At 44.5% G+C, this 12,174-nt stretch overlaps 1 protein-coding gene across 1 annotated transcript in view; it reads right to left on the bottom strand.

The window, feature by feature from the left end:
- The window catches only part of LOC140217077 (phospholipid-transporting ATPase ABCA3-like), a 155,246-nt gene that overhangs the window by 124,185 nt on the left and 18,887 nt on the right, over positions 1 to 12,174 (bottom strand). The window contains exon 3 of the mRNA XM_072287490.1: positions 11,143 to 11,354. Coding sequence (XP_072143591.1) covers positions 11,143 to 11,354 — 212 coding nt within the window. The remainder of the gene's footprint in view (positions 1 to 11,142; positions 11,355 to 12,174) is intronic.

Raw genomic sequence — 12,174 nt, 5'->3', positions numbered from 1 at the left:
TCAGACTCATCCACGCTAAGGACATTGTTGAAGGGAGGGACTTGTTCTCATCGAGAACGAGGAATATGGGTCTTATTTACAATATCTACATGAAGGGTGGAGAAAGTTATATTTCATCAGTATAGCATGACTGAAAAAGAAAGCACCGCAATACACCCTTTTCCAGGCGTTTCCTTGATCCAAGTAGGCCGTGAAGGCGACATCGAACCACTAACAATAATCGGTCCGCCGAACGTGGCTAGACTTGCCGGCGCCGTTGCGCTGTCCGAGGAGGCGGATTGTTGGCTTTACAAAGGGACTCGTCGCAGCGGGCCGAGAAGGGTTCGAAGATCGCTTCTCCGAAGATCGCCACCCGTGCAGGTCGATCGAAACAACTGCAGCGGGCTAGGAAGGGTTTGCAATTCAGTAACCCTGCAGGCCCTTCGTAAGAGTAGTCGGACTATCAGGGTAGGTCAGAAGTCATGATCCTAAGGCCCTCATGGAAAAAAAAACTACAAGTAGAGTGGGAGGGGCCTGTCGCGTTACACAGAAGATCCCGAAGACTAATTACACCTTAAGAACTTCAGGAAAGAATAACGTGAAATTTAGGAAAGCCCTATGTCGGAAGAGAGGATGATGTGAAAGCAGTATGCTCTACGCATTGGAGATGGCAGCGATCAAAATTAGACATATTACATCGGATACACCCCACAGCCTACAGGGACGAATGCCCATGGTGTTGGGCCACAACAACCCTCTACCTATTTACGTGGGAGTGCACACTACACAATATAGATCACCCAGACACGAACACCACGAGGGAGCAATAGGAGGCACTGCTGTCTAGCTCGGCTCTTGACGACCAGCTCAAGCTGATAAAGAGAGCTGAGAAGATTGCAAGAGCATGCGGAGCCCTGGACTAGGGGGCCCGACCATTAGCGGTTTTTCAGATTATTCTTTTAATGAAGTTTATGTATCTATCTTAAAGGGGTTAAATACGGAAATCATACTGCAATTTGAGTAAAGTTCTCTAGGAATACCGCTCACATTCAAGCTCGGTGTATTTCCGCGTATGTTATACAGCGAAGATGTACATGGCTAGCATCTGGCGGATCCCGTCCCCACGTAGATCAACGGTTTTTCCTACGTGGGCTGATCTCTAAGATAGTGCATTATAGGGCCGATGCGCGTTGGAGGTGAAGCCAGTGTTAAGCACTACACATACGTGGGCCGATCCCGAAGGTAGTACAATGCCGGGCAGACCCGCGGTGGAGGTGAAGCAGGCGTGAAGCACTCCCCCTACGTGGGCAGATCCCGAAGATCCCAAAGAAACCACCCGGTTTAGGGCGCTGAGACAGGTGCGCATATGTTCGTCAATCGGTTAGCTCTCAACACCAAACAAGAGATCTTTGGGAGCTCTTTGATTGGTTTTATGTAGCCAGCCAGGAAGCAAAAACCTCATCACCCATGTAATTGAGCTAACATCAGACGATACAATCAGGTCACAAGCGTACGAGTCTCACTTCGCCAGCGAAAAAAACAACGGAGGCGGAAATAAAACTAATACTCTAACTCGGGGTAATTGAGATTTAGCCTACGAGCAGTGATTACACTTCCCCTGGAAGTCTCGTAGAAGCGAGTGGCAAAGAACCTCGTCCATGCGTGGACTGTTTCAAATTGAATAAGGTCACAAAAGACCAAGTTTACCCCATACCAAACATACAGGAGCGGGTAGACCGTGTGAGCAGCGTGAAGTACATTTCCATGGTTCACTTGGCTAGAGGGTACTGGCAGATACCCTTTTCATAAAGCACCAGCCGCTACGCGGCCTTTACTTGCCGGACTGGTGCATTTCGAACCCTCGTGCTAAGTTTCGGTCTGAAGAAGGCACTGTTTGTATTTTCGAACCTAATTGTTCTCCAAAACATGCAAGGCTACGGGATCCCGTATTTGGGTGATGTGGTGATCTTCTCGGACAGCTGGGATGAACACTATATTGTACATAATAACTGTGCTATCACGTTTGCGGGACGCGGGTCTCATGGTAAAGGCCGAGAAGTGCAACTTCTGGTGTTCGCAGTATAGCTAGCTGCCTTGGGCATGTCGTGGGTCAGGGAACACGGCGGCACTCCGAACTAAAGTTGGGACCTATCGCTACCTTTCCTCAACTACAAAAAACGACAGGCGTCATGGGGTTTCTGGGGATAGTGGGGTGTTACCAGCGGTATATCCCCAGTTACTCTGAAATATCGACCTCAATCAGACACGCTCCGAAACGAAGAGCCTGAACAGGTTCGTTGGGATGAGCCGAAAGACAAAAACGTTTAAGGATCAACCGGTGCTTCAGTTCCCAAATTATTCTTATGAGTTCTTTGTGTAGTTTGACCCCAGTGACCAAGTAAGATAGGCGGAGACGGGGAGGAGCATTGAGTATATTGCGCTAGCCGCAAGTTAACCAACGGAGAAAAGGGCTACATCATCATAGAAAAAGAATTCACCTGCTTAGTTTGCGTGGTCCAGGATCTGTCTTGGTCCAGGATCTGCTAAACTCACTTTCGAAGCTGACTACTCTCGACTTATCTGGCTCCCACAAATGTCTCATAAGAAGCGACGCTATCTCCGGTGGAGTCTAATTCTTCTACGCGAAACATAAGCTTGTACAGGACACACATTATCAGTGAACTATTGTAAGCTTACTCAGGTTATCTGAGCAAGTTCGGCATGGGCTGCGTGTTTTTATATAGTAACAACCTAGCTACTTAATGCGCAGAGAGACATTAAGAAAATAAAAATAAGCATAGCATAAAAAAGAGTTGGCAAGTACCTGCACTTTATCTGAAAGCAAACTCAAGTAACTAAGCTGTAATCTCACGTTGCGTGAGAAGGTTGATTTAGTCATTGGTTTTATGTTTATTTTCTTAATTAGAAGTTGCTGTAACAGGCACTTGACAATGAAATGAAGTACAGGGTCATATGGCGCAGGTCAGAGCAGCACAAGCAAATGAGGAAATATTTGTTGCCACTTTTTATTTTCATAACAAACCAAGGGATAGTTTCTTGGGTGCAGCTTTGTGACTAATGCGCAATGTGTTCTTCGCAAATCTGCAAGGTGGGGATATTCTATTATCATCTAATCACTACACGAGTTACCAAACAAATGATACCCCCATGAGAACTGTGAAAGAAAGCAGTGAAATGTGCAGTCGGGAGTCTACAGTGTCGAATGTAAAATTTTTCCACAAGAAAACATGCATAGTAGCAAACTGGGTGTGCATTAACACGTATGTACTGTTCAGATCCGCACATCTCTCAAGTAATCTTTCATTCAGTCATGCATTGCTCACCATTGTACATACTCCATTGCAGTGATGTGTGTGTGGAGTAAAGTAACCTGACAAATCAATGTTGTAATTCAGTACATTGAATGCAACTTGGCATGTGGCTTCAATGATGTAATGGACTTCCAAATGGGTGACCTTAATATCAGCCACTCTCTTTACTACTTCTTTACTCATTTGTGTTATACAGTACCACCAGGTACTACTGTATTCCTGCAGGCAGCGTGTAAGAACGGAACGGAAACAAGAAAAAGAAAAAAAGAACGATATTTTTGACCCGAACGACAACGTAACCGACCAGGGTAGCGATACGGGCTTATTGGTCGGTCATCATTGAAAGGTATCTGCATAGCGCAACAAAACAAAGACACAAGAAGAAACGAAGCGCTTGTCTTCGTCTTCGTATCGCTTTTTGTCCTTGTTTTGTTGCGCTATACAGGTACCTTTCAATGAAAACGTAACCGCAACGTTATTTATTATTTTGTTTGCGAGTGAAACCAAAATATTTTTATTGATTTTTGGTTCAAGTGGAAAGTAGGCAATCCGAAACAACCGACGTCAAGCAACGTACGCATTAGCGCGTATAGCAGGTGTCCCCATGATGCGCCTATCTCGGGCACCGATAGAGCGAGTGATAATCAGTCGAGCGCTCCACTTATCTGGGCCTGCCGCTCGGTGCACTCGTAGATCGGCATAGTCTCAAAACACAGGGCTTTCGCGTTGAAGGGCTCATCATTTAGTTTCCTACTGGTACAACACTTTGTTAACGAAGTTTAGTCGTTTGCTTATGTTCGCCTTATCAGAACAGTGGCCTGTCATTTCGGCGACTACACTGGATGACGTGCTGCTTCTGAGATCATGCTCAGTGCCTGGACTCAAGGCATTGAGCATGATCTAAAAATTTATATTTGACTTATTGAGGAAAATAAATACTATATGTGTGTCGTTACTTTGCTCCGAAAATTATTGCATGCGAACCAAAACTGTTATGAACCGTTGCAGATCATTTAGTTTTTGTTCCGGAGCAGAACCGGAGCGGAACTTTTTTCATTGGAGCGAAACTAAACCCAGGACAAAAATATTTCATTCCGACACACTGCTTGTAGGCATACTAAAACACAATGGCTATGCATTAGTATCCCTTTCCCTCACTCCGAAATGAAGGTGGTGCATATATCGTATGAGAACGCGTTTAACTGCATATTCTTCTAGCACTCTAAAAGACTCGGAAATATAGAGTCTGATGCTCAGCTTTGTTGGTGGGACATTTTTTTTAATTTTCAGTGCAAGACCGTATCGATGGACTGGGAGGACACAACACAAATGCTTGCATTACGACCTCCCAGTCACAATGCCGGTAGTTTTGTTTGTTTTTCTGTGTGGTTTTCAGCTAGAAACGTCTGACGAAATCTGTAAAGTCCAAGCTATATTAAGTAAACTGAGATACCACGCAAAGCGACATAATACTCAGGTGCAGACATTTATGTTTTCCCATCAGCTCTTGGTGCTGCAGGTGAAATAGATATGTGCACTATTTGGAACAGCAAAGAGCATGCATTTCTCATTCAGAGCTAAATATGAACAGTGCAAATGATTTCTAATGTGTCAGACATTTGTATGATAACTGGTCCATTGCTTTGCACAGACACGGCTATGTTTTCTGCAAGTTAAGCAGCGCCACTCATAATGAACTACTGCATACAACATCCGTTTTGCACTTCTCCTTGCATAATCTGCCTTCATATAGAGAAGACGAAAGCCCAGACTGGAATATTTGCTTACGTGAATATTGAAAAGGCAAACAGGTTTTCAGCTTCACACGTCTCCATTTTTCCACACATGGTATTTATTGCATCTTCTGAATGTACATGTATTGCCTGTGGAATCTTTCTTATGTGAAGATACTTTGTTCCGTGTATTTTTAAACTTATACTTTTTAACTTCTCCGTAAGTTCTGTTCTACATGGACACATATCTCCGTCAGTTGAGGTATGTGTGCGTTGCTTAATTAGAGCAATAAATGCTATAATAGCTGTGAATTCATGAAATAGAAAGCCTTTTATATGTAATTGCTGGTCCGCCCATAATCGAGAGTAGGTGTAAGCATGAAATGGCGAGCGACAAAGCAGATTGATTGGAGATGATACAATCCTAAAATGGGTACAGTGCATATTCGCAACGGCACACCACACCGCACAACACCGCACCGCGCTATACTGTGCACTGGTCCATATGGACGCTGCCCAGCTAGAAGAAAACCGGCTGAAGGCGGCGCGACAGGCAGTGAAAGACGCCAGGAAGGCAGAGCACACTGCCCAGCTAGAAGAACGAGGTGCCACACAGTGTGGCGCCATCCCTCGAGTTGACGCCAAACTCACGCCGATGAACTCGCGGACCGCTGGCGTTCAAGCGAGCACAGGCAACCCTGTCTCAGCGCCAATATATGACAATGAAGTTTATGGTGCCCTGTATCAGCCTTTTGAACGTGGCTATTGGAAATGACATATAAAACTTCAGTGTACTAGAAGTTAAAGCTTGAGTGATAGCATTGAGAAGAAACATTGGGAAGAACTCCGAAGCAATATGTTTTCTAGCTTGTTTAGGCAAGAACTAGCGTATGTAATCAGATCCTATACAAAAGGTTGGGGGGCCAGAGACCTCATTTTTTTATTGTTTGGTTACCCGAATGATCTTATTTTGTTCTCGCAACTTCCCCGGATGTTCTCTTTGGGGTGTCCGGATAACGGCTCTGCCTTTGGACTCAAGGTCATTCGAAGGCGGCCGACAACGGGAGCTACAAGCATTTCATGCTTAATACAAATAGGAAACCTGCAGAGAAGGGCATCGTGACAAAGCAGCTGAGATGGTGGCCCTTCTTTATTTCTTATTTTCCGCTTCACACCTTGATACCTAATGTGCCCAGAGCAATTCAGGGACATATAGGAATTCACTGGCGCGATTGTGCATGTGCGCCGAAATTTGATCGGCGTGAAGAAACAAAAAGCACCGATCACAACTTACGCGAGATATTATTGAAGCCGACTGCATAGCAAGGGCTGGCAGCACGTGTGTTAGCGCCCCATCTTTGCGCATATCTTCAAAGCACGTACAGTTTCAAAGCACGTACAGTGTGGACTCGGCGGCACCGTACGGCGCACGATGCTGAATTTCGTGTTCTGCTTTGTACAGGTGTTCCTGTGGCTACCTGGATCCGCCCATGGCTGTTCCCTGCCACGGACTGACTACACATCCCGTCCATGTACAGAGGCACCAACAGCATTGTGTCTGCACAATCACGTGCGGTCTACTGATGCATCCGATTTCCCACCGAAAGCACCGCCGCAAGAGGACAACTGCGCAGGGCTGCTCAAACTGGACATCTCGTTCTGCGCACGACCCAGGCGAATTACGTCATCAGATGGGCATAAAAAGATGGATCGACCGACCTCACCTTTCAGTGGACTCGGCGGCACCGTACGGCGCACGATGCTGAATTTCTTGTTCTGCTTTGTACAGGTTGGTGAGAAACAATTATGTAGTAGTCCTTTTAGAAGTAACTGTGTTGGATTACTGGTGCTGCCGAGTCCCCACTGCTTGTTCCAGTGTTGTGTTGACCTATCTCGTGTTATTTTCGTGTTACTAAAGCTTAGTGGCGACATTGAAGAGAACCCAGGGCCCGACCAAGACAAACTGGACGCGATCTTAAGTGCTGTTACCGCAATTAAGACATCACAACATCAGTTAGAATCAGGTCTACTGAGTATCCAAGTCAGGCTTACGGAAATAGAGACAAATCTTGCTTCTCTCCAGCTTTATAATGAAAAGGTTCTAAAATGCGAGGAAGCTATTAACACTATGAATCGGGAGATGGCTCGGTTAAGCAATAAATTAGAAGACCTGGAAAACAGAAGTCACCGGAACAACTTAATCATATACGGTCTCAAAGAGGGAGACAACGAAAGCCCGGCAACTTTGGAAAAACGCGTGATACATGACATTTTCAAAGACATTCTTGCAGTTGAAGTTAAATCTATTGAAAGGATTCATCGTATCGGCAAGAAACGTACTGCACGTGAACGCCCAGTAATCCTTCGTTTTTTCGATTTCACTGAGAAAATGTCTGTTCTTCGAAACTGTTCCAAGTTGCAAGGTCAACAGATATCTATCTCGGAAGACTTCTCACCAGCAGTACGGGAAATGCGCCGGAAACTATGGCATTCATCCCAAGAAAATCGTACCAGAGGAGACAAGGTGAAGCTTATATTTGATAAACTGAGGATAAACAGCGATCTGTATGCCTGGGATAGCACTGAAAATAAGAGGACACTCGTGAAGAGCGAAAGCCGTATGGCTTATGAAAACAGTCACTCGAGCTCGTGACAAAATTCACCTCAACTCTCGCTATTATGTTTGAATGCAAGAAGCGTTGTCAACAAAACCGAAAAATTAGAAGAAATAGTGCTGGTATACAGCCCCGATATAACTGTCATCACTGAAACCTGGTTGCATTCTCACATTGACGATTCAGAGGTGCTTCCCAATTCCTATTCTATCGTTCGTTTCGACCGCGATGGCCGGGGAGGGGGCGTTGCCATAGCCATTAAAGAAGGCTTATCATTTAAGAAAGACGAAGGACTACCCAATCACGAGAGTGTGTGGTGCAGTATCACTATCAATGGAATGTCAGTGTTCATTGGCGGCATATACCGACGACCAAATGCGCCAACTGACTATCTTGCTGAATTGCACGACTTTCTGTGTCGTAAAATTAACGAGCGTACAAAGCTAATCTTAGTTGGAGACTTCAACTTAACTGGGATTGACTGGGGAAATCTGACAATTGGTGGAAACGAGCACAATAGTTGTGAAATGCTTTTGAATATTATGTTTAGTTTTTCTTTAACCCAGCTTGTTAGGGAGCCAACGCGTATACAAGGGCAAGCAAGCTCCATTCTTGATCTTGCTTTTGTTTCCAAGACGCTAAACCCTGATATCAGTATCGAAAATGGAATCTCGGACCATAAAATGCTTTTACTTACTTTTGATAACTTCAGTTTCAGTCCCAACCAAATCACCAGTATATCTCGTATATCTGTCAAGGATTACAGCAGGGCAGACGATGTCAGTGTTATTGATTACATTGAAATAACGCTAGACAGTCTTTTACAGTCGGGATTTCAAAACGCGAATGACTTATGGTTAAAGCTCAAACGAATAGTAGCGTACTGTGAAGAAACATTTATCCCATCAATAAAAAAACGAGTAAACAGGAAGACACCTTGGATTACACGCAGTATTATCCACCTCAAAAGAAAGTTACAAAGAATGCGTAAAAAGAAAACCAACGTCGATGCTGTAAATGAACTTTCGCAAATGCTCAGAGCAGAAATTTCTTCAGCAAGAAGCAATTTCTTCACAAATACGCTGACCAATTTTATGACACACGAACCAAGAAAGTTCTGGCGTTACCTGGCAAAACCGGGGGCGTCTATCGACTAAATCGAAATAGACGGTGCCATTACGGATAATGCAAACGGTATCGCGAACGCCTTTAATCACTATTTCCAGTCTGTGTACACCCGGGCTTCTACCTCAGAGTTCAATCAAGCGGAATACCACTCCCGCATGCCTGACCTTGTCATAACAGAATGCGGCATTCTTAACTTACTGCTACAGCTTGATGAAAAGAAATCGCCTGGGCCCGACGGATTGCCCAATGCTTTTCTAAAGCGATACGCGCAACAACTGTCTCCCCTTCTTCAAAAAATTTTTTCCGTATCTATGGCAACATCAACCGTGCCCACTGACTGGCTTTGTGCGAAAGTGGTCCCGGTGTTCAAAAAAAATGGGAATAGGCTCTTGGTAAGCATGTACAGGCCTATATCACTAACTAGCTCTTGCTGTAAATTAATGGAGCATGTAATTAACAAAGCAGTCATAACTTACCTGGAAAGCAACAAGCTTTTATATGCAAACCAGCACGGCTTTAGGAAGGGACTATCAACAGTTACGCAATTACTTGAAATTATACATGACTTCGCGGCTGCTATTACCTCTGGTTTGCAAGTGGATGCAGTGTTCGTAGACTTTGCAAAGGCTTTTGATTCTGTCCCACATTGTAAATTAATAGAGAAGCTTAAGATGATTGGTATTAATGCAGACATAGTTTCCTGGATTGCAGCTTACCTCTCAGGCCATACTCAATACGTCGAAATAAAAAATGCCAAATCCATTAGCCTAGACGTTTGCTCTGGTGTTCCACAGGGATCAGTATTAGGACCTACACTTTTTTTAATCTATATAAATGACATTTTTTCCTGTGTCACTCCAGATGTTGTGCTGAGATTATTTGCAGACGACTGCGTTGTGTACACTACGGTTCGTTCACAAGATGACCAAAATAATCTGCACTTAACTCTAACTAACATTGATTCTTGGTGTAAAACTTGGGATATGAAAATAAATGTAAGCAAAACGTCATCTGTCACCATAACAAAGAAAAAAACTCCCATCTATTTTACTTACCATTTATCAGGATCTGCTGTGACGCGTAATAATGAAGTAAAGTACTTGGGGGTTACGTTTACTGAAAAATTGAGTTGGGAATCCCACATAGATAACATATGTGCAAAAGCTTACCGACAACTTGCATTCATCCGACGAAAATTGTCAGCTGCACCAGCGCATGTAAAACTAAACGCCTATATGACTCTAGTAAGACCCATCCTGGAGTACAGCGCCATAGTTTGGAACCCCCATCAGTCTTACCTGAAAACGAAACTTGAAAGAATTCAAAGCCTAGCAGTCCGTTTTATTTACTCCCGTTACTCCCGCTACGATAGCGTGACACTTCTCCGTAAAAGGGTTAGCATCTCGACGTTAGAATGCCGACGACTAACTGCATGTATGAAATTTCTTTTCCTGTTATATCATGATTGCATCAACATAACCAAAGACGTGTACCTAAAGCCACCTCACCACCGCTCCAAAAGAATCAATCACGACTTGTGCATACGGCCATTTGCTGCTAGATGTAATTTATTCAAATTTTGTTTTTTTCCTCGATCCATAGAACTATGGAATAGCCTGCCCCGCCATATTGTGAATGATGTGTCAATTGATGCTTTTGTTGCGAATGTTGAATCTTTCTTTGAAAATGCTTTCGTAAATGTGTTGTAGCCATAGCCTTCTTGATTATGAGTCATGAATTGTATGATTCTACAACTCTGCACACTTTCTGATTCTACTATTTATATAAGTTATGTGTCTTTTCATTCATGTTCCGGAACACCAAACCTGTTGTACCACCTATTGTACATTCCACTCCTGTTAGAGCCTGAGAAAGGCTCACAGTATTATGAAATAAATAAATAAATAATAAATAGTTTCTTAATCAGTCCAACCGTGCATGAAAGAACTGCACGTGTTATGTGACTGTTGTCTGACCATTGTAATGTGACGTTTTGTGACGTGTTTGGACGATTGTCTGATATGCTTCCTTGTGGCGAGGTATTTCATGCAATCTTCTAATAACACCAGTTAGAAGTCGGCGCTCTGTTCCTTCTTTGGGCCGGCTGGGCTGTTAATTTCTTCCTTGCTTTGTTGCATTCTACCAGTTTGAAAAGAGTACACCCGAAGGCCTTCGCGGTGTTACAGCCCAGTTGTAAAAGCTACCGAAACCGGTCGTTTAGGAACAGCACTGTTGGCTCTACGAAGCCTCATGCTTGAAGGAGGAACAGGTCCGACTTCGCAACTTCGAGTACATTATATTATCTTTTCCTTGTTATCCAACCCAGGTCCTTTAAAAACGCATTCTGCGTCGCACCTTATGCGTTTCCTTGGTAACTTCCGTGTCGAGCGGTCTCTGCTCGGCCACCTGTCCCACGTAGTCAGTGTAGAAGAAGCGACCGGAGTTGTAGCAGCTCAGAAACACGAACAGCATCACAGCCTCGAATATAAGCAAGTACGCCTCTAGGCCGACAGCCTGCGATGTCATCAGAAACGGGCTCCAGTCCGCGGGTTGCCCCGTTCGCCTTTCTGCGCAAAAAAGCCGCACAGGTCTCATATATCGCAGCGTTTTGATTGTTGCTACTTGCAGCAGACAATAGAGAGTTTTAGTTTGTCCCTTCTGTTTGTCCAAAGGCGTGAGTCGTGCCGCCTGGTGGCGCAGAGCTCACCACGTGGCTATTATTGCCGGTTGTTGGTGGTGGCTATTATCAGAAGGGGTGTAGCCATGAACACGTTGGCTTCTTAAATGTCTTTTTTTCGACAACTGCATTCACGGAACTGGAAAACGTGGTTGACGAAGCGTCACAAGATGTCACTACCAGCGTCTGGTAATCTGATATTACGCAAGCGCCGTTGCGTATACCAGCATACCGGACACACTAAAACTCCCTACTATTATTGTCAGAACGTATTCACGTCACTGTGCAGTTTGAATGTTGACGAAAGTGCTTTCCAGGTCTGCACTTAACTGTGACAACAGCGCTGCCCCCGTTTTTCCTACATGTGGTAAGTGCAATCGCTGTTTGTCAAGTTACCCCTGCTACTTCATCTAAAATACTTCTGTGGAAGATATTGGCCTATAAATTGCACACAGTTTCTGCAAAAGCATCGCTACCACGCCATGAACGCAGCTGAAAACTGCCACAGTTGCTGCGGAAACCTTACGCTACGCATGCGTAAAAACCTTTTTCGACTGACATGTTGTTCGGCTGCTGAGCACGAGGTCACGGGATCGAATCCTGGCCATGCCGACTGCATTTCGATGGGGGTGAAATGCGAAAACACCCGTGTGCTTAGATTGAGGTGCACATTAAAGAACCCCAGGTAGTCGAAATTTTCGGAGTGCTCC

Source organism: Dermacentor andersoni, chromosome 4 (assembly GCF_023375885.2).
Source record: "Dermacentor andersoni chromosome 4, qqDerAnde1_hic_scaffold, whole genome shotgun sequence".
Taxonomy (NCBI): domain Eukaryota; kingdom Metazoa; phylum Arthropoda; class Arachnida; order Ixodida; family Ixodidae; genus Dermacentor; species Dermacentor andersoni.
This window is presented reverse-complemented; position numbering and strand designations above follow the sequence as displayed.